At 38.2% G+C, this 24,204-nt stretch overlaps 1 protein-coding gene across 1 annotated transcript in view; it reads right to left on the reverse strand.

Annotated features, from left to right (window-relative positions):
• Positions 1-24,204, reverse strand: part of ar (androgen receptor) — a 43,637-nt gene that overhangs the window by 15,718 nt on the left and 3,715 nt on the right. The window contains exons 2-3 of the mRNA XM_064350439.1: positions 6,569-6,720; positions 5,928-6,044 (exon numbers count right to left, since the gene is read on the reverse strand). Of these exons, the coding sequence (XP_064206509.1) occupies positions 5,928-6,044; positions 6,569-6,720 (269 nt within the window). The remainder of the gene's footprint in view (positions 1-5,927; positions 6,045-6,568; positions 6,721-24,204) is intronic.

Genomic DNA, 24,204 nt, shown 5'->3' on the forward strand with positions numbered 1-24,204 from the left:
AAGTTAAGGCCTTAGCGGTAAATAAATATATTTTAATGTCTACACATGTTTTTTAAAATTAGATCACCAATGATTAAAACAGACTTTTGGCAATATCTCCCGAAATATATATTTAAATCTCGAACTGTTCGTTGGAGACAAAGAGAGAGTAATTCTGAGTGTTTAACCTGAAATATGTTGTTCAAGCTCAATGCATCTACCTAAAAAGTCCATATATACACATATTAATACATACATACACACACACACACACCTACTTATATACATATCATTAACATACCATAGGGGTCTCCTGGATGCCTGGGTGGGGGTCCTGACTTAGCCCTAACTTAGTGTTCAGTATTGTAGTCGACAAGTTATCAATTGAATCTGCTCTTGCTGTCCCTCTTGGCACTATACTTTCGCCCTCTAGGGAATTACTGCACTTCAACCTCTGTTGCACTTGTCCTTTCAAGGGTGTACTCTAAATGCCAGCAAATTCTAGTATAGATTCCCCCAATGTAGTTTCTGCCACAGGAAACCCAGTGTTGCCTTTAGATTTTAAACCTATATTCGATATGGTTGAAAAATGTTTTGATCAACAGTGACCAATATGGTTTGCGTTGCAGGTGGAGAGTTGCATTGCACTCTTGAGCAAGGTAATCAACCTCGCTTCAGTAGATATTCAGCTGTATAAATGAACTGCATGTTAAAACATAAGCTGAGTAGTTAACTTTGGAAAAGAATGATAAACGCCAAGATGCAAAACTTGTAGTCTAAAACCCTGTAAGGAAAAGTATGCAAATATATTATCTTGGCACCAATCCTTGCATAACACATAGTAGAGGTCAGGTTGATCTGCCTTTCTCACACACCCTGATGAGCTGGTGCCAGGACAAATAATGAAATTCCTCCAAGCTTTCACGTGACTCTTCCTCCAACATACTGTAGCCAAATACGATGAAGAAATATGAAGGGTTGATCTACCTTTAGCCACTGAATTGTAGTATAAGTATAAAAATGAGCTGAGGGATGTATTTGGGAGGTGGGTGTTCTATATAAATTAAATGTTAGCATTGCAGAGGTTGCATCCCTTTAGCAGGCACCCATTTCAGCATGTAAGCCAGCTGCTCCGCACTTGATAAAGATGAGGTGACCAGTGGTGTTTATTGAATGCTTTTATAGTTGTTTTGATGGAACCAGGTTCACTAAGTTTGCATAAGTTGTTAGGGAGCTGGATAATGTGCAGCGCATACCAAAGTATTTTATGACACTGGATACACATTATGCATTTTAGCTAAATGCTAATTTTCATGTATTTACAGAGCGACACACCAACTGGATTGAAGACCATAAAGACATCAAGAAATACTATGAAGAAAACAAGCAGTTCACCATTCAATAAAGACAGATCATATGGTTATATGTAAATGTAACTGGCAAAACTTAAGTTTCAGGGAAGCCCTCTTTAAAGAATGCTGAGAGACAGATATGTTTGTTTGGGTGAGCTTTCTAATGGTTGGGAAAACATTTGCACAATTACAAGCCCACTTTGACATTTGACAGTCTTCAACAATAAAATGGTCAGACAAATGGTATCAAATAGATACAGCTTGGAAGAGTTGCATCAACCCTGCTGCTTTTTAAATAGCAAATGGGTATAATCAGTGCCATGTCCCAACCCGTAGTTTTATCAGAGGCGTGGATGGAATGCACTCTGTTTGCCTTAATTAGTAACATCTCAGAGAGAGACAGAGAGAGAGAGAGCTCTTTTTGATGTTTCTTAAGATGGTGTAATTACGCTCAACTGTTCTCATAGCCTTTCTGACACATCGCATTTAATTCACACGCTGATTATTGGGCATCTTCAATGTAGAAATTTATCCTGTCACTGCGTAGCATTAATTTTTTCCTAAGCACCACAGGTCAAGAAAGGAAGATGGCATTTTTACTGAAGGCTAGACTGATAATTTCAACATCATCTTCGTGTTAAAATGCTAGTCTTGTATATGTTTTCAAACACACTTCTCAAACAGTACAGCAAGGAGTACAATTTGAACTACATCTTGATTTTGTTCATTGTACTATGTGGCCTTTGGGAAAGGCTCATTCAGTACAATTTAGTTTGTTTAAATTGAGACCAGCAGCACAACTTCCTCCATAATTTTGAAAAACAAACTAAAACATATGAATGTGTGTACCACTCAACATTCTCCATAACTACGACTACTGAATCATGAATCTCTGTAGTCATAGTAACAATTAAGATTCTAGTCTTAGTCATAAGCTATGTCTATGACTACCGGTCCTTTGTGATTTGCTTGCTTTGGCTTAGCTTTTTGTGTCCTGGCTCAATGTCAACATTTAAAAATAATTTAAAAAACATTTTCTTTGTAGAGAAGTAGTAGGGAAATTACGTCTAGTTTCCTGGCCAAATTATTACACAATGCCTTGCCTTCCCTCTTTCACTGCACCTGAAAATGAATTTATATGTTGACTAAAATTAAATAAGAGGTAACAGCTTCTTACATTTATTCATAGTTACAAATAAAGAGATGACCACATCCATTTTTGATATGCACAAAGGAAAACTAGCCTTTAAATGGTTAAGCAATAGTCAAACCTTGAGTTTTAAAACTGGAAAGGGAAGATCTCTCCTGTAATTTGGATGAAATACAAATAAAACATGATTTGCGACATCATTTAAAAGTGAGAGATAGCAGGCAGTGTCCTGGCCACAATCAGAGTCAAATGCAGTGCCTGCAGCTCTCATCACAACATCCATCCCGAACAGCTTCCAATAATGTGGCAGAAAGATGCGCGGCTTGCATTCAAAAGAGTCCTGTCATTCCGCAGTCATTTTCATCACTGGCAGAACGGGAGGCGAAGTGCCTTATGGCGACAATCACTACATTATGTTGCATTTTGGCTCCTTTAATTCCCCCAGTCTCGTGTCACCTTTGAGCTGTTCCGCACAATTTTCACCATTAGCCTGAATGAGAAATTTTTAGGCGCGTGAAAATTGAATGGCGTGCTAAAATTAGGCCACCGCACGCCAATCTGAGGGTGCCCTAATATGACAAGCCACTCGGGGGGTGATTCTGAGGAGGGCGAAAGGAATAGGTCTAAATTATCCCAGAGCACAGTCGGTGGCTTGATTAGCTGCCTCCAGGCCATTGTGCCGCTGAAATTGAAGGTGCACAGACCCAGAAGTGCAGGAGATGGGAATGGGACATTCACACAGAATGAGCCCTGTGGCTGAAGGAGCCAATTTATCTTGAAATTTCTTCCAAATAAAGTTCAGCCTTTAAACCTTACCTTACCTTGTATGTCAATGGAAAAAAATCCACCCATCCCACCCCTGAAACTTTTCCAAGTTTAATCTCAAAATCTCACCTTACCTTGTATATTAATGTGACCACAATTCACCCCCTCCTCTCCAACAGATATTAGCATGTTAATATATGCACATGTCCATAGTGAATTTTGGTGCGTACAATAAAGTATGTAACTTTCAAATCTAGGAACTAAAGTGCAGTCCACAAGTATTTGGGCAGTGACACAATTCTTTTTGTTTTGCCTCTGTACTCCAGGACACTGGATTTTAAATTAAACAGTGAATATGAGGTTACAGTGCAGACTGTCAGCTTTAATCAGAGGGTTTACTTCCAAATCAGGTTATCTGTGTGGTAATTAGAGACATTTTTATACATAGTTCCTCCAGAGGAACCAAAAGTATTTGGACGAATGAACATAATCTTAAATAAAGACATAATATTTTGTACTTGTTTGCAAATCCTTTGCATTTGATGACTGAAGTCTGTGATGCATAGACATCACAAGACCCTGGTGATGCTCTAACTGGCCTGTACTGCAGCCTACTTCAGTGCCTGTTTGTTTCAGTCTTTTTCCTTCAGTTTGTTTCAGCTTTTTTCGTTCAGTCTTGTCTTCAACAAGCGAAACGCATGTTCAATTGGATTCAGGTCACGTGATTGACTTCAGTTAAGAACTTTCCAATTCTTGGCCCTGAAAACCGGTTGCCTTAGCTGTATTTTTGCAATCATTTTCCTACTGAAAGGTACTGTAAGCGGCGTCCAATGAGTTTTGAGGCATTTGGTTGAGTCTGAGCGCATAAGGGGCCCTATTTTCGTAAATATGCAAGCGCAAACGCGCCTGGGTACAAGTGGAATTACTAGCTTTGTCTTGCACAAAAAGAATGTTTTTCACCTGCGCCAGGTTTGGTAGTATCCTGCAGAAAACCCGTTTTGTGCCAACATAGGTTGGGCAATGCAATAGGGGGTGTGTCAGTTGATATATACGGCACTGTGCAAGTTTGGTGTTGAATAATGTGTTGGTGCTTAAGCCAACTCAGACCAGGATGTGATTGAAATGCTGGTGCACAGTGCTATTGTGGTGCCGTTTCGAATGTGCATGAACACCTAATACAGATGTGATAAATATTTTGTTTATTTTATTTTTACTATTTGAAATTCAAGTTCATTCAATTATGCAGTGCAATATTGGCTATTTAAGCAATGCACCTCTGTGGAATTAATCAGTGTAAGCTACTGGAATGAGAGACACTGCGTTAGGGCCAGCATTTAGCTAATCTTGCCTGCAAAAATAGGCGCAAGATTTTCCTGTTCACTTCAGAAGTCATCCTACTGTTGCCATCAGCAGTCATATCATCAAGGAAAACAAGCAAGCCAGGTCCACAGTGGCAGTCATACATGCCTAAGCCATAACACCACCTCCACTATGATTCATAGAGGGGGGGGGGGGTGCTTTAGATGATTAACACGTCCTTTCTTACACCTCACGTTCCTCTTTCCATCACTTTGGTAAGTTAGTACTCGTCTCATCGTCCATAACTTTGTTCCAGAATTCTACAGTTTCTAATTTTTTGCAAACTCTAACCTGGCCGTTCTGTTCTTGAGGCTTACCAGTGACTTACATCTTGTGATGAACCCTCTGAGGTTATGCTGGTGTAGTCTCCTCTTTGTGGTAGTCTTTGACAGATATATGCCTACATGCTGGAGCGTGTTTATGATCTGTTTGAGAGTTGAAAATGGGGTTTTCTTCACAATTACTATTATTCTCTCATCCACAGTGGTCTTCTGTGGACCAACAGGTCATTGTTTATTGCTGAGTTCGGTGCGTTCTTGCTTCCTATCAATGTATCAAACAGCTGATTCTGACATGCTCAATGCTTTTGTATCTATTTGCACCTGATATGTACGTAAATGCCCTCAAAGCTGACAAGCTTAAAACTGGAGGTGTGCACTTTCGCCTCATATCCATTGTTTTGCTTCAAATCCAATGAGTTGGAGAACAGAGCCAAAACAACAAAAATTATGTCACTGTCCCAATACTTTTGCATTTCACAGTAGGTTTGGTTCCCTAAAATGGGGGGACTTTGTAGAAACTTGGCTGCAATGCCTACGTGGTTCAGCTGATATTGATGTATATATAATCTCAATCTAAAGCTGACAGTCTGCACTTTAACCTAATATTCATTGTTTCTTTTCAAATCCAATGAGTTGAAGTATAGAGCGAAAACAAAAAAGCTTATGTCTCTTAATGTTAGGAAATATCTTACAAGGTGTGCTAAAAAAGAACAACGTGGATATGTCTAAATGTTTTTGAAAGAGAGAGGGAGATAACTGATATAAATAGCAACAGAAGAGTCTGTATAATTTGCAGTTGAGCAATTTTCAAATCAAGTAAGAAAATCTAATAACAAAACATTAAACTTATGTGCTGCTAAAAGCAATAGAGAATAAAAATGTATTTTTATTTTTAACCTTGGATGGTGACTCAACAGACATCTGACATACACACAGTAAAATGTTCAATGTTAAATCAAATCTTTCAGAGTACATATGGTCCCCATTGGACACATATGTACTCTGTTAGAGTTGAATTAACACTGTGCAGATATTTCCTACCTCCAAGCGTCATTCCAGCCTCAAAGCACTTCTTCAGGCGGCAACTAGGGCAGTTTTTCCGCCTCAGCTTATCAATGGTGCAATCGTTCCTGCTTGCACAAAGATACCTCTGTTTTCCTACAAGCCAGACCGGGATGAAGAGAGTGTTTTAGGTTGCGGCACACATAGACACCAGAATATTTCGTGGTCACAGTATTAAAACATCCCACACACACAACAGGATGAGTACAAATGAGTCAGAGGAAGGAGGGGAGACAGCTTCTGCTTTGGTGAACTGCACCGGAAGCAGAGGGAATCCAGGAAGAGGATCTGTTTCCATTGCTTCCACCTTGGTCATGTTTTATGTTCTCTTTCTAAGTCAATCTGAATAAAGGCATTTTCCAAATGAATGTGATGTAATGTAACTAACCCAATTTGGTGACTGGCCTGAATTCAAACCACATTTGTTCTTAACTTTCACTTATAATTTAATGCAAGTGCCATTTTTTTCTTTCTACTCACAAACATATATAAGTAAATTCTGAAGCATGCTCATGTCACACAAATGTGCTTGTGAAGAAAAAAGAAGACTCATTAATAAGTCAAGGTTAAGAACATGCGCTGACTGGATCCAGGGCAGTTTCCCTAGGGTAGGCACTCACCTTCAGCGGCTCTCTTGAAAAAGACCTTGCAGCTGCCACATGTAAGCGCCCCGTAGTGGCATCCGGATGCCTCGTCTGCGCAAATCAGGCAGGTCCTCTGGGGCGGAAAGAAGAACTCCATGGGAAACACATGCTCCCGGCCACCCTCAAGCCTTAAACCACAAAACACAGGCTGCTGACATGAAGAAGGTCTAACGGCACATAACATCTGACATAGCTGCCATTTTCTTTTGTACAGTAAACTCACACCTACAGTAAAAACGCTTCGCGCATAAGCGACCTGCTGGATTATCGTTTAATGGAAATTTCTATTCAAGACTGACAACCTGGGAAAGTGATGTGCATTAGAAATATTTCTATCCTTGAGCTATTTCTGCAAGCTTGTACTAAGAGACCAACCCTGCTCTATGTGACTGACGGTGGTTTTCAACATAAAATGGAAACAAGGCTGTTGGTTTAATTAATTCAATTCATTCAAATCAATAATTTTTGCTGGTTTATCCATGTATCAACTTCCCCTCTGGTCCCATTGGTTGGTTGTGTGGGAGTTTACTGTACAATTTTATCCAACTCACATGCACATGAACACGTGCGACCCTGTTTTGGGTTTATGGTTGCAGTCAGTTCATTATTTATGGAAACACAGCACTTAGGCGTGTTGCTGATTTTAAGGGGTCTTGGCTTTCATGTCACATTCAAAATCTGTTAAAAAATAATTCATCTGTTTTAGAAGAGCAATGAAGACAGAGCGCCACGTCATAGTACAAAACACTTGTGAAACTACCATGCTGTTTTATTGATTTGTAAAAAAGCAAACTGTTACTAGTTCATTTTGGTTTTTGAACAGGTAGGAGTTTATGCCATTTCTAAATTATGCGTTTTTTAGCATTGGCTTTGGCAACAGCTTCTAAAACTGTATCTGGGCAATGGATCACTCAAGATTCCATGGCAAGTCCCAGCCTGGCAGTGCCCTTTGGTTTCCTATGGAGATTATAAAACAAGGCAGCCACCACACGAGAGGGGGCGAACACCAAACGCTACATGTCATGAAGTAATGAAAAGCATTTGCGCTTGTTACATTGAATTTATATTCCATTTTTGTTCACCAATTGTGCCACACTTACTGCCTCACCACCCACACTCACATACTGCAGCTGAAGCACGTACCAACCAGAGCAGAGGCACAGCCCTCACTGACAATAGCTTGCAACCTGAAAACACTGGCCGGGAATCTAATGTGCACTTTTCCTGCAATAGAAATGAAGGAAGACTGGCAGACATAAGCCCACTCTGTACTGATGCTGTGATCATGAAAATGCAAATGACAGTCTAGACTTTATTTGGCACAAAATGGTACCCATTTAATTCTTATGGAAACAGAGTACTGTGACAGTGTGTAAATAAAGGGGGAAAATGTAATTCTGATATTTTAGTTCTCTTTCTGATCAAATTTCCTCCCCATAAAGAGAAAAAGGGGTATTTCTTATTTATCTTTAAATGCATTCCTGGAATGCAGGTTGTACACTATTTATTGTTTTACAACATGCTTTCAAGGAGTGTTCATTTAAGATGCGAACATTACATTTAGCAGATGTTCTTATCCAGAGAAACCCAATCTAAGCTCAGCTGGATGGTTACGGAAGCAATTCAGGTTAAGTACTGTAACTTGAACAAGGATACAATCACAGCAACCCATCTGAGAATTGAACCTACAACTTTTGTAACTATAAACACAGTTGCAGTATGCTGCAGGAGCACCTGGCTAAGGTGAATAGGTAGATTTTGCATCAAGGTGCAACAGCTTGTTCCATCAATGTGGTTATAAGTTGTTATAAATCTCTTAAGAACCTCTTTGAATGGCTCTTACAATCATACTTAAAATAACGTGGGTTTCCAAAATACATTCGTAAAGAAAGTGTGTCTTTAGCTCACTCCTAAGTTACGAGCCATCTAAATCACTTGTTTGCAGCAAGGGACCTCTATAAGACCCCGCTAGCAGCCCTGTGCTCTGGCAACGCATACAATACCCATACGCTTTCGAAGCACACTCACAATCACAGCCTACAATAGCCTAAAAAGTGTAGCAGCCTCATAGTATATTATTTTTTCATGTATACCCAGAGTAAATGTCATGAAAATACAAAATACATACCCATGAAATAAAAACTGTATCTGAATATTATTTGGAATGGCAATGTATCAAATTAAATTGAACATTAAAATGTCACATCTTGATCATTTTTAATCTAATTAAATGCAATTAATAAACTAATGATAATCTAATCACTTTTCATTAATAAAACAAATTGTAGCACATGTATAATTGTATAAATCAGGCCAAAACATTGCCACCCCTGCATTGTGGAGAATAGGCTAAATTGTCATGGCAGCAGAGAATATTGTGCCTGAACCAAAGGTGCAGAAAAACTGTGAGAATAAATGCTGCAATCAGGGTCAACTTTAATCCACTAGGCCACTTCACAGATGAAGGTCATTTTGGGGAAATGTTCCTTTATTACTCAATCCATTATTCATGGAATCTTTTCTTTAAATATTTATGCACTTAGTTTAAAAAGACCAGAATCAAAATGGCTATAGTTTAATGGTAACGCAAAGTAGCCTATTCTCACAATTTCAGCACTTCATTTTTTCGGGGTTCATGGGCTAAAAAACGAGTGACGTACAGACTTATGACATCGATTTACAAACTACTCATGTTGTAGCGAGAAACACTTTACAAAGAGGTTCTTTGGTAAATTCCTCTAAATAGCCCATTTAACGATCCTGTTTGGGAAACCCACTTCACGAGAGAAAGTAGCATAAGAACCTCGCAAAAACACTTGTTAATCCTAAAATCCAACTTTATCGGGAAAGCCACCCCAAAGCAGTAACACAATGAGCATTAATGAGAAGATGTGGCATGAGTCAACTTGTATGCTCTGTCCTTTCAGCCTCCTGTGGCCAGGCTAAAAGATCCACACAAAAAATATGCATCACATGCCTAAATTGATTCACCACGGTCGACAAAATACACCAAATGTCTTCAGTGCCTGATACAGTAATCTGGCTGCACTTTTGTTTTCCAGTGAGTGAGGGTATCACATTTCATGCTAGAAGGAAGAAATACAGATGCTTCAATTGGTCTTTTATCTTATGTGGACAGATGATTGGAGAACCATTCACTAGTCTTGTACAACTGTTCAAGTGCATTTTATATTTGCAATATATGGTCAGAGTACACTTTGTACTACCATACACCCGATGAATGTTCCTTTCAACCAACACATAAACATTGACAAGCTTAAAATGAGCACTTTAAGGGTACTATTCCTTTGTAGTACAGTCAAAGCAGGCTGTAATTCATGGAATAAAATGAACATGTTTTCACAAGATCCACCTCCCTTTCTTCATAGCTGATTGTTTAATGAATGTTCTGTTTTTAAGTATTGCACTATGGCCCCGGGGGCACTATATTTCGTTCTACTCTTTGCATAACTTGTAAGGAGAAGGAATGACAAAAAATTTAAACTAGAACTAGAACTAGAACAGCACACAAACTGGCCCCATGTTGTGTTTGGTTTTAATGTGTTGGGTAAGTATATTCGCACACAGAAATTATTTTTTTTTTAACCCTGGCAGTTTGTTTGTTCAAAGAAAGAGAATAGTTATTCCTTTGATTTACAACATCTGTTATTTTTATTTTGTTTCCATGAGAGTTGAATCTAGCATAATAGGACATGTACCCAAATGTACTAAACGGATACTACAATATAGGTGCAACACTTATACCAACAAATGCAACTTTATGAACCAATAATTTTTTGTACAAACTTACTGGTGATATTGTACTACAACTTTAAATCAAAAGTAAAATGTTCTTTCATGACAATGTGCTTTTATCACAGTATGTAAAGCATTTAAAAAAAATTATTATTAAATGTTTAATAATCTTCTGCATTAACAGTATGTTTTCTGCTCCAGATAAAGCTTCGATGAGTGCTATTTTCTGTATGATGACCAAGGAGTATATCTCATAAAAGCAAAGAAAAAAAAAACACCTGCAGAACTTAACCCTTTGTGAAAGGGAAGGCAAGGATTTTTGAGGAGAAAAGATGAACCTGCACATACAGGTACCTTCACAGTGCCTATTAAACCAGCCATGGAACATGAACATACGATAAATCTACACTATGAGGCCCAGGGGAGTAGAAGTAAGTTTGGGGAACACATTTGCTCCCCAGCCTCTACCTCCACCTATCCCCAGAATAAAAAATTATAGAGAGTGGGAAAGTTTATTGTTTCCACCAGAACCAGCTATGGATATTAAAGATGCAAACACATGCCCGCCTTGTCCATTCTCACCAGCAAGAGCTGGCTTTGTTGTTCCTTTATTGTTCTGTATGTACTGTATGTGAGATATCTCCAAGTGAGCAATAGACTAACAGTACACAACCTCAAGATGGCAAAAGGAATTAAAGTATCATGTTTAATCAACTTATTTAACCCTTATTTTACACTCTGATATTGAAATGCGTGAATGAAATACACCACAGACATTATGTATTTAGGGACATAATCTAAATGCTTACATAATAAATATGTAATGAATGTATCTTACACAGAGTTTGGGGTGCAGATGGAGTATGTCAAGTGAACCAGGTTGAAGAAGAGCTACCCTACACCTCAACACCACCTCACCTCCATCTCTCTACCCATTCAAACTCTCTACTGATACATATGGAATCTACTGTATCAAATCTATCAAAACCTATTTACATTATCAGAGAATTTGACATGGAGAAAGACAGAAAGATAGATAGTTAATCCTCAAGAGGTCAGATTATCTTTTCACTTTTCCCAGTTAGGTGCAGGCATATGAATAAAAAACACAATGCCAGCCCTTATCCCCCAACCTAACTTTCACTCTCAAAAAATAATTAAAGAAAAATATTTGGTCGCAAAATAGGCTACATGTGTCAAACATGTAATATGATGCGTTGTGCCAGAATAAGCGTTGGACTGGATCTGTTTTTGGTCCACATTTGTTGCATATTTTTGGACGAAGGAATGTGGGAAAGGGAAAATGTATTGGTCAGACATGGGATTGCCGTCAGAGTTGAGCGTTGAACAGAGTGACTCGCTCTTATTTTAGACTTGCTTTGAATTTATTTAATTTATTTAATTTTATTTAACCGTTTTCTTTTTTTTTTTTAATTGTAGTGTTTTCTTTTGTAACAAGTAGCCCTGATTGGATATACCCAAGAGTACTTAAGGGACTGGCAACAAATATTTACAAACCAGCTATTTTTAATCAGTCTCTTAATACTGGTGAAATACCACAGGATTGGAAACATGGCAGTATAATAACAATATATATATATATATAGGGTGACCGCACTGACCCTGGAATTTACAGGCCGGTCAGATTAACTTGCATTAAATGTAAAATACTTGAATCAATCATTAGAAACCAAATGGAATTATTCCTTGAAAAAAATGGAATCACCTTAAGTTATATCCAGCATGGGACGCATCACACAGCAGTATTGTTTTACCAAACCTCGACATGAGAGGCTTATAATACAAATGAAATCAGTAGAAACCACAGAAGTCATAGCAGAGTGTATTCTGAATTGGCTATCAATGGAGATCAGTAGTACAGTAGGTTCATTTGCAGATGATACAAAAACTGGAGATCTGGTGGCAAAAACAAGGATAATTCAAGAATACCTAAACAAAATCCAGAAGTGGGATGAAACATGGCGGATGACATTCAATATAGACAAATGTAAAGTACTGTATGCAGAAAAAAATTATACAGTATAAGACATGATTATTTCATGGGAGGAGTGAAAATAGATAGTGCTCAATTTGAGAGATAATTAGTTTATCTGGGCCTAAGTATTGTGCTGTAGCAGTGAAGAAGGCCAACAGGATGCTAGGATATATTGCTAGGAGTATAGAATATAAATGTAAGTAATCTTGTTGTAATGTAATGCACTGGTGAGACCTCGCTTGGAGTACTGTGGTACGTTTTGGGCACCACATTACAGGAAAGACATAAAGGCTCTGGAGAAAGTACAAAGAAGGGCAACTAAACTGGCTACCAACATAAAATGTAAGAGTTATGAGGACAGTCTTAATTTATTCAGCCTTAAAAAGAAGAGACTTAATAGGATTTAATAGTGATTTTCAAACAACTGAAAGGGATCAGTACATTTAGCCAAGCAAGATTCTTTAGGCTAAGATCTGTAAGCAGAACATGGGGCCACATGCTGAAACTAGCAAAGGAAAAATTCTGAACAGACAAATGGAAATTTTTTTAATTTAAAAAAGGAACGACAAGCCAAGTTGTCGTTCCTTTCTTGTGTTCGTATGTTATAAATGTAGACTGCCAAATCATCCACTGGGCCGTCCGACCTTTAAACTGGTTCCAATAATTTCAGCAAACATTACACGGCTTCAGAAAAGTCTTTGATAGCTAGATTCATGACTGAACCAAAAGAAGTTCCATACTTTGATACTGCGTACAAAACATACGGCGTACAAAAACCAAAAATGTAGTCAATTAATGCATATTCAATTTGACATATTGAACAATATATATATAACTTTATAAATACTACATAATACAATTTGAACAGGGCAAGTTATTTTTATATGATAGTAGTAGCATAGTGTTCATGTGATCTTCCACTCATACGACTGCAATCTTGCTTGTAAAATCTCAAAGTGCATAACTTTCTGGTACAATTACTGGGGGGGACAGGTTTAACGGTTTCCAATATTGTAAACAGTTGACATGCCCCCCTGCTTCCTATGCTGAATTACCTTCAAAAGTGACATGAAAAAATATTATTATTATTATTATTATTATTATTATTAAAAATATTATATTAGTGCCTTAGTGCAAAATATTACTAGCTATTCTGTATACCTACTGTGCCTGTGATGCCAGGTCATCAGGGCCGCAACTGATAGTACCCATTAACACATAACATCACTTTCTTCATGAAACACTAGCAACATTCTCAGTCACACTCTTGCACCTACTACGGCATTTAACAGTAGTTGTAGGTTTATTTATTTACGATGTCTGCATAAGTTATGTAGTGGTGGGTACTATTGGTTGCTATTTTTATGCACTGTTAAGGTGTTCTGGATAAGAGCGTCTGATAAATGCTTGAATGTAACTGTAAATGTACACTTCTCTTGGACATATGCATAACATAATTTAATAGAATAGCCATTAAACAGTAAACTATAAATGCTAATTTGTTTGTAAGCTCAAAAACATCAACTATACAATTTGTTTCACAAGGTCAAAGACTAATGTGGGAGATCTGTTCCGCACCATTACTCAGAAATATCACAGCAACAACATTTGTATTGTTTCCCATAAAAGCCCAAAAGGTCCAGTGAAGGCTGTAGAGAATGGTGGGAAAGGTACAAAGATTGTCACTGATGCAGGGGATCTACAGCCATGAGAACACTCTACAGACATAACTGTACCTCAGTGACCCATTACTTAGATGTCAAGGTCTCAATGAACAAAAAGAAATCCAAGCTGTCCGACAGATCTTCAGGAGGCCTGAATGTGTCAGTGCCAACAGTCTGAGGAAGACTTCAGGAAAAGAACTACCGAGGCAACACTGAACGATGGAAACCACTAGTTACACAAAAAAACAGGATGGCCAGGTCACAGTTTGTGAAGAAGTACCTAAAGGAGCCTGCAGAGTTCTGGAAAATGGTCTTGTGGGCAGATGAGACCAAGATTCATTTGTATTAGAGTGATTTGCAAGATTTGCAGGCGAAAAATGTGGAGGCGAAAAGGAACTGCCCAAGATCCAAAGCACCCCCCCCCTCATCTGTGAAACATGGTGGTGGTGGGTGTTATGGTTTGCGAATGTATGGATGGCACTCGCTCACTTGTTTTCATTGATGATGTAACTTCTGATAGCAGCAGCAGAATTAATTCTGAAGTATACAGAAGCATCTTATCCACTCAAGTTCAACCAAATATTTCCAAATCTATTGGACAGCGTTTCATCCTACAGTTAGACAATAATCCCATACATGCTGCTGCAGCAACAAAGCAGTTTTTCAAAGCTAAAAACTAGAACTGAATCCAAATGAACATGTGTTTCATGCGCTTAAGTAAAAACTTAAGACAACTAGCCTCCAAAACAATCAGGAGCTGAAAATGGCAACAGTACATGCCTGGCAGAGCATCACCAGAGAAGATACTCAGCAACTGGTGATGTCTATGGGTCACATACTTCAAGCAGTCATTTCAGGATACACAACAAAGTACTAAACATGACTATATTCTAGGGATAGTGATTTTCAATTATTTCACAGATCTAGGGATTGTATAATGCTCTCGATTCCAAATCCATTCATAATATCAGTCATGATATGTTTAGTCTCATTTGTAAAGTGTCTATGAGCATCTGCTATATTTGCACACGATGCATATTCAGCATATGCTATTGATGTTATTCTCTTAAGTGAACTGGAATAAAATAAGCCCCTTTGTGTGTACAGTTTCACTTTATACATGGGTTATAAAAAGTTATAAGAGAAATTGCACTGTTGGGATAAGTGACTGGGAATGCCTGGTTTTGTATTTGAACAAGGAAACTCTCCTTGCAGATTTGTATCACAACAAGCGCAAATTCCGCAATAGCCGAATTCCATGTGTGCACGCATCCATGCACACACCCTCACACAAACACGTGACCTCTTCTTTGGCTCATGACCAACCTTTCCACAAAATCTTGTGCAAATCTGTGAATCCATTTGGGAGTTATGCGCCTTTTTGTGATAGGCCATGTCCATCGCCACGCCCCATCTTGGTCAATCGGCCTGAAAGTTACTCAGCTCTACCTTTGGTCATGACCAACCTCCATGCCAAATTTCAGCCTCTTGGGGCGAAAACTGTGGCCGCAACAGGGTGGGACACTTTTGTGGACCAACCGACCAAGCAACCGGCCGACAGACAGAGCTGCGGTCGCAGCTAAAAAAGGTTGATAAAGATAAATGAACCAAAACAAATGGCTAGACCATTCCGTTTTAATTTTATGTATTGGAAAAGACTAGATCTGGTTTCCTCCTGGCAGGATGCATATTGAAATCTGTACTGCACACAAATTTAGGCCTTTAAGTCATAAAAAAGCTGTAACAAAATGTTATACCATGAAAACAACAAATAAACCTTTGCCCCCAACATATTTGTTGGAGAAGGACTAAATTGACTAGGATAATCTCCATTATTGTTCTGTCAAAGCTTGGAAATACAACCACGAAATTCTGCTGAATCAAATTTATTTTAAAAGATGTCACTCCCCTTCGACAAAAATGGGCCTGTTTAATTTGCTCGCTATTGCACACACTTAAAAAGAAAACACGCACATAATGTCCCCATATTGGGGAAATTGGCTAATAATTTCAGTCCCTTGTTTATATACAAACTAATGGTTAGTCAAAAAAAAGGAAGCTAAAGAAGAAATGGAGCTATTCTATTTCAACATTTCTTTCTAAAATGTTGACAATTAAAATATATATATAATAATGGATATAACAGGTCACTCACTTCACAATTCAGGTTTTTAGAAAGAAGCTCTGGATACATTTTTCTATGTGTTTGGACCCATTTGTGAAATGATTCTGTTGACCTTGATGTAAACACCAGTCTGGCAAGGTAGCTATTTACCAAGCCAGCTAGGGTCTAGCTAGGTTCTAGCTAGCTACATGACATTATCTAACTGTTACTTACTTGTAGATAGCTACCACCATAGTCCCCCAAAAATAGTTTCTTTTTCATTCTTTCACTGGATTCTTGCACCTTTTTTGACTGGTGATTTTGCATTACAGTTAGTTGAAGAGCTGCTGTTCTCCTTGCCTTGTAGGTGTATCCAGGTTTGAAATGATAAGATGTATTGTCCTTGACAGTAATGAAACCTATGTATTGAGCTAGCAAGCCATATTTCAATGGTAGTAGCTTGTCATACACATCTTGTTTGTTTCCCTCTTGCTGTGGCCGAGGGACAGGGGACTGTGCCTAAAGACAAAAATTATAATTCCCTGGCCACTCCATGCTCTAAGAAATGTGCATTACTTTAAGCAAATTACTGGCTTGTGGGACAGTGCTGGAAAAACAAACACATCACTGACTGCAGAGATATTCACAATATCATGTGATAAATGTTAAAAGGTTTTGCTATAACATTGGTGGACTGACTAATTTACCTAAATTTATTTTCTTGAAAATTTACACTTTAAGAAACATATTACTTTCAAGTCTGTTGATATGCACTACATGGAATGGGGTGCAAACTGGATCGGCCGACTAAACAAACACTCCAGCCAGGTGGCACAATAAGCCAGAAGAATTATGGCCCCAACATCATGGATTTTCCCACCCTCAAATTCATCACCATAGCCCATTGAAATTCAGCATGAATACAAAAATAAGTAAACAATTAAAGCAACAACAGGGAATTAATTACAAAATACACAATTTAAAAACACCTGAACATTTCTCGAAATAAATTAAGGACAGAGAAAATTGTTTCCGCCCATCCCAATTACGTGATACACAATTAAAACAGCTACTCAAAACATAAAAACACAAAGCACGGCTGTGCCCCCCGAGTGTGGTGTGCTTTCCAAAAACAATGCAATAATTAGCCATGAAAAAAAGAAGACACACACAATTAAGACAAGAGGGATCTTACTAAGATCGCCTCTATTCCAGAGGGGAGGATGTCTGATCATAACTCTAGGGTCAACTGGGACATTAAAGGGTTTTCTTTTTTTGGTGAGGAGGGGGGGATGTGAGGGAGCGGCACAGTACAGCTCCTCATGTGAATACAAATTATTTAACCCTTTAACTGGCACACAGGAAAGAAAACACATAAAAATGATACCACTTAGACACCTTATAAATATGGGCTTTGGTATTCTATTCTCATTGCACCATCTGACAACGATTGGAAATATTCTGGAATAAGGTTACATCCAGTTGTATTGTTTTTTAGGAATTATGTAAATAATTTAAATGATTCTTTAAAAAGCTGTTGTAACTCTGAACTCTTAGAATGCTGTATGGCGTATTGGTTGTTTTTATGATATGATAAATCTACAGCAACAATCTACAGAGCTCATTGTAACACAATTACAGCTTGGATGAAGTTGCAAGCAATAGACTGCTGACTTCTCTCCTAGCTCCGGGGATGGGGAGGGGTTTCGGGAATTTTAAAAACAATAAAAAATTGTTCACAAAAAATACAAAATAAAAAAAGGCTGTGATAAAATGGTGTTATATTTCACTTGCAGTTTCCAAAATATCTGAAAACAAGCATGTCTCAGGAAAAAAGTATCAGGTCCCTAATAGATTATTATTTTTATTGTTATTATTATTCATTTATTTTTACTTTTTTTTTTTTTTTTTTGAAAAATGTACAACAGAAGTCATTTTGCTTTTGCAAATTCAGTTAGTTCAGGTACTAATAAGCTAAAATCTTGTCATGGACCTTAAGGTGCACACCAAAAATAATTCAGTGTTGGGAAGCCAGCAGAGAGTGTCACCCTGTCTTGAGCAGAAGGGGTCCCACCATCTTTTAAGGTTCCCCCACCACCTGCTGTTGTGTGCTTCCTAGCAGTCCCTCTCTCCTATACACTTGGCCCTATCAGAAGGTGTGTCCCCAACATGGCTGAAGGGGATAAGGACCACTGTTCAACAGCCAGCATGAGCTTTGCCCGACTCATGTGTGGGAGGGTATTTGATGCTGGGAAGGGTGGAGAGAGCAGTAAGGAGGGCTGCTACTGTTCTTTGGTAGCTATCAGCAGTTCCAGTTCTCACCCACAACTGGGGAGGGCAATGGGCCTTGAACACACAGACATGTTTACCTGAAGCTAATCAGCCATTAGCTGAGGTGTTGCCATTGCTTTAGTTAGGCCCTTTAAAAAGGGTCAGCCTGCCATGTCTGGGAGGACTTTTATGGAGGTGATGTTTCATTCAGATATTCACTTGGTTTTTCCTCATTCCCTCTACCTAAGTGGTCCTTCAGTTCATGTTTGTGTGCTTTGGTTTTTTCATTTTGAATATGCAAATAAAGGGAAACAAAATATTTATTTTTTCTTTCCACTCTTCACTCAGCATGATGGCCAAATCACCACCTTCTCACACGTAGTGGACAATGTAGGGATAGTGCCCCTGGTGGATGGAAATAATAGGATACACTTCCTTTTTTGGTTTTCTCAAAGGGCTTTGATTTTTAACATGCCAAAAAGGAAGAAAAGGCACCACAGAGAATGGGCCCAGGAAAAGGATTTACAGTCCACAGCAGTTACAGCAATGTTCAGTGAAACAGCCTCATGTCAGTTTATTAGAAAAAGCCAGGTAATATACACACATACAACCTCTGAAGGCAAAACATCTCTACACAAGCTGCTTTGCACTTAAAGTACATTTTCCTAGTCCAGACTTAGAATCCCTAGATGTTCCATATGAGCCACTGTAAGCATTAGAAATTGTATCAGAAATTGTAAGCATCAGATGACCGTAAGAAATTTCTGTATCTAAAATATCTTTCATGGGCTAAGTGCCAACATACATTGAAACTGAAATAATATAAAACATAGAAAGTGAACTGTTATATGCTTAACACAAAAAAGTGCCATATGTAAATTACTTTGGACAGGATCGAATCCATTGCACAGCTTTTCATGACAACATCCACGCTATTCCTACATCCAGTATACTCACAAGCAGATTGTACTGTAATTAAAAATAAAAAGGGTATGCACATTGGGATGTATACATAAGGTTTTTTACACAACTTACAGCTGTAGGCTTGCATGAATTTACATTCAAATTAAACAACAGAAAAACTCAATATTCTATGTTGTTCTATTTAGATATATTTTCAGAGAATCTAGCTATTGAGTTTCTGTACTCAGTACAGTTTGCTAAATGACTCCACTGTCTATGGCAAATGCTAAGAAATTGTATAATATTGATTGCAAAATCACTTCTAAGCTTAAATTTTCCTGCGGACCTACACTATATGACCAAAATTATCTGGACATCCCTTGGTCTGGGGCTGTTTGGTATAGGCCCCTTAGTTCCAGTGAAGGCAAATCTTTAATACAACGTCATTCTAGACAATTATTGGCTCCCAACTTGATTAGAAAAGCCTGTATGGTGGTAGGCCTAGTGCAAAGATGAAGCTGGCAGGGTTGTAACTAATGTACTAATTATAACTAATAACGGAAACAGCAATTACTGTGACAAAGACGAAGCTGGTGGTGCAGCAATGCACAGGGGTAAGAACAATTACTGTGACAACAGACATTATGAATAGCCTAAGATTTCAAACAGTTACTCTATTTTCATTTCAATAGCTACTCGCCTAGCTATCAAGCTAGTTAGCAAGGAGGCTACCAACCTAGCGATCGAGCTAGTTAGCAAGGAAGCTACTTGCGTGGTTATAATTCTTCAGGGAAAATCCTGCAACCATCTATTTCCAGTGCACGTGTCATTTTTATGTATCGACCATTTTATTGGATAGCCTTATTAGCTACCTTTATATGTTACAAAGGTACAGCAAGGCTACCCAGCACAGTTCTGTGTTACTATATGAATTGAACCAAATTTAACATGGCATTATCATCTCATAAGTTAGCTAGCTAGAGAGCCTTGTTAGCTGCCTTCATATGTAATAAAGTTACAGCTAGGCTACTAAATACAGTTCTGTGCAACTATTTGGATTGAACTTAATTTAACATAACTTCATCATCTCGCAAGTTCGCAACTTGATAGCTAGCTATGAAGTTAGCTAACAAGGCTCTGTAGTTGGCTTTATCATCTAGCAGCTAGCTTCTAACTTGCAGACGATAAAGCCAGCTACAGAGCCTTGTTAGCTACCTTAATAGCTAAAAATGCTACATACGAGGTTTCCAAGTTAACAAATGAACCAATAAATTGTACATATGCATGCACAAAACAATGTGACAAAGTACACAATCATGTGATAGCTTTGTATCCAATAAGAGGTTGATATGTTAAAATGAAATGACTCCTGAGCTGGAAACAAAGTACCACATACCCACCCCCCTGGTAATAACACTGGCTGCATGGCTAGCTAGATTGCTAACTTCAGTTCAGTTCAGTTAAAATTAAAAAAAAATTAAACTAGCATTTCCTTTATGCAATTTGCTAACATTACTGAAGTGTAGCTAGCATTCGTCGCCAGCGCAAGCATATAAGGAATCTGTGATGGACTAGATGGCTAACTAGCTGCCTGCTTAACTTTTAGACAAACTACCTAGCTATTCTTGAGATGTTTACAACAGTGCATTAGCTTGCAACCTTCTGTGCTGTTAACTTATAATTAAAACTAAAAATATACTGAACTAGCCAGTGGCATTAACTATAGTTAAAAGTTAACTACAGTAAACCAGCTAGCTGCAAGCAGTTTCCACTCACCACCCGTAATGTTGAGGTTAGCTACTTAAAAATATAGCTGTCAGACCGGGGGTTCTCCTCAAACCCACGTTAGACCGGGGTAATCCCGTTGGAAGCACTGGCAATGGGGGGAGATCCCCTCAAAACCAATGTTAAATCAGGGAGTCACAGACATGCAGATTCATTACGAACTACCAGTAAATTTCTTTGATCAATTACTCATTAAATTGTCTGGCTGGGACCACAAACCGGACATGTAAAAATAATTTGAAAACATTCCGCTTGAAAACCGGACGTCTGGCAACCCTATTTGCTGGCAACATTAGTACGTGCACTGAGTCAAGGAATATTTCTCTGCAAGCATTCAAAAGACAAAATTACTTGCACAATCTAGGCCTGTCTTAAAAGTATTGTTATCAAAATAAGTTACAACAAACAATATTGGCTAGCTTAGCTCACACAAATTAAACAAGCTGTATTCCAAAGCAGTGTTTTTTCATGTTGAATGTGGTGATTCAAAGTTTATGTGTCACGTGAAGATGTCAAAAGAGTCAAAATTAGTTCGAAAGCAAGATAGCTACCCAATGTTTCCTAAATAATTTAATGTAACTTGGCCTTGTGTTTTATCCTCTTACTTCTCTGAGGTTTCCTGTCATATTTCATACAATTTTGGCTTATGAAGCCAATACAAATTGGTATTCTGCAAAAACACCCCCTATAGGCTATAGGGCACTATAACACTGTGTGCCTGAGCATGCTGGTCCACATTATACTGTAGGCAACTATCACCCCATGAAGTATTGTGGCAATCAACCTAAATTTGGGGCAATAATCTGTCGACAAAATTTCCTTTGCAATTTATCACACGGATGTGCTGCATCAATGATTAATTGCTGAGAATCAGGCAGACACTGTAGGAGAAGTATGACAAACTTTGTTTTTCAAAAGATTCAAAATGGTAGAGCGAAATGTATAGGTTCTATGAGAAGGTTGTCATAATAGGTGTGCCTTGGTGCCTGTGAGTGTGTGTCTGTGTGTGTAGAAGTGTGAGTGAGAGAAAGCTCCTGCATAGCTCTGTATCCTTGTGGGGGAAGAGAAGTTAGCTAGATATAATGGCAGCAGTAGATCATACTGACCATCCACAACTTGTTGAAAAGCAGGACATTCCAAGTGAAATGTGGTAGCATTTTGCTGCCAAAGCCAATGATAAAGATAAACCTGATAACATTAGTACAAAAAAAAATTAGTGCCCAAAAAAAGAATGCTTAAAAGTTTGTCTCACCAAAGGAGGCAACAGGTCTAGGCTGACCAGACCCCTGCTTTTTTGTCTGGTTAGGGTTTTGCTTGTTCCATAGGCTGCATATAAACAAACAAATAGCCAAGCATTACATTCGTAATGCGCGCCTACCATGTCCTTTGTTTTTGAAATCCAGTATGGTCACCCTAAATATATCCAACCTAGCAAAGCATCTGTCCAAAAATCACCCCGATCTCTTCAGACTTGAAATCGTAACAGGTGTGATTAATAACAGATAGACACATGACTGTGTAGATTAAGGTATTTCAATTGTTTAACAAGTGCAGTGCTATTATTCATAGTGCATACGTCTTCAGTAACTTCATTTATGATTTTTCCCTTTGTCAGACTTTTTTTAACAAAAATTTTACAAAACATACACTTGCATTTTTCCATTTTATAAGAAATACTTGGCTATCAGTATATACCGTGGTAGCATTCTGGAATTGATATTTGTAGTACCAAAGATGGTAGTATCAAAGTCTAAATTTTGGTATTGGAACAACACCACAGACACAGTAGCCTACCCAGTCCCTGTTGGTGAAAAGCATCCCCACAGCACGACGCTGCCACCTCTATACTTGAATGTAGGGATGGTATTTCTCAGGCATGGGCCGTGTTAGGATTACACCACAAATAGCACTTTGAATGTTGGCCAAAAAGCTCTATCTTGGTCTCATCTGACCACAAAACTTTTTCCCACGTCTTAGCTTGGTCACTCTCATGCTTTCCGGCAATCTTCATGTCAGACATGTTTTCAGATGGTGATGGTTCTTTTTGAGTAATAGCTTCTTTCATTGCAAATTAGCCAGATGTACTGTATAAAGAGCTCTTGATATTATTGACTGGTGCACCTTTTATTCCACTTTTAGCCACCGAATTCTGCAGCTCCTTCAAAGTCTTGGCCTACCCGTGGCTTCGCTCACAAGTCTGCATCTTGCTCGGATGCTGAATTTTGACTGACAGCTAGACAGTGCCTGGGTGGTGTGATGCAGTTTCCACTTCATGATTACTGATCCAAAAGTGCTCACTGGGATATCCAAGCACTTGGATATTATTTTGTATGCTTTCCCTATTACAGGCATTTGTGCTACTTTATCTCCAACTTCCATAAAATTCTCTTTAGTCTTCATTTTCACACCTTTCCTTTACATTCACATCTGATCAATGATCCTTACACTGAGTGGGGTTTTTATCCAGAAACTGAGACTGTTACTTTAATGGTCCATGAGTAGAGGCCAATGTGCATCTTTGACCTTTTTCATCTGTGGAAACTTGCTGCTTCCAGAGCACAGTGCTTGAATAGTTATGCAAACACTGTATTTTAGTTTTTTTGTTTTTCTTAAAAACAATTCTAAATATAATGACTGTTACCTTAATATCACACAGAATTTCAATTGTCATTTGGAATTCAGGAAAATGCCAGATGTGGTCGAGGGTCTGAATACTTTTGAAAGACAATGTACCTCTTTTACGATGTTCTGCAAAGTTTCTGAATAATTAAATCGCACAGAAAATATACATTAATTATGAATCCATTTTTAATAATAAAGTTTAAAATATAGGTGCAAATTCAAATAGTGAAAAAAACGCTTTAGGGGAGGATTTTATGGGTCAGTACAAAATGACTATTCCATTACATCATTTGTTCTTGTTTTTTTTTTTTTTTTGGAGGTTATTTGGATTTTTATTTTATTGCATTTGGCTTTAGGTTCAAAAGAATGCATCTGTCTTGTGCTATGTGGCTGTGTTAAAGCATTTCCATAGTCTCTTTGATATTGATTTGTATTGCTTTTCTTCATCAGTTTAAGTTTGCAGCCCTTTTTTACAAAAAGGAAATATCCTTCTTTGGTATCTGCTGCCAGA

Source organism: Anguilla rostrata, chromosome 9, assembly GCF_018555375.3.
Source record: "Anguilla rostrata isolate EN2019 chromosome 9, ASM1855537v3, whole genome shotgun sequence".
Classification (NCBI taxonomy): domain Eukaryota; kingdom Metazoa; phylum Chordata; class Actinopteri; order Anguilliformes; family Anguillidae; genus Anguilla; species Anguilla rostrata.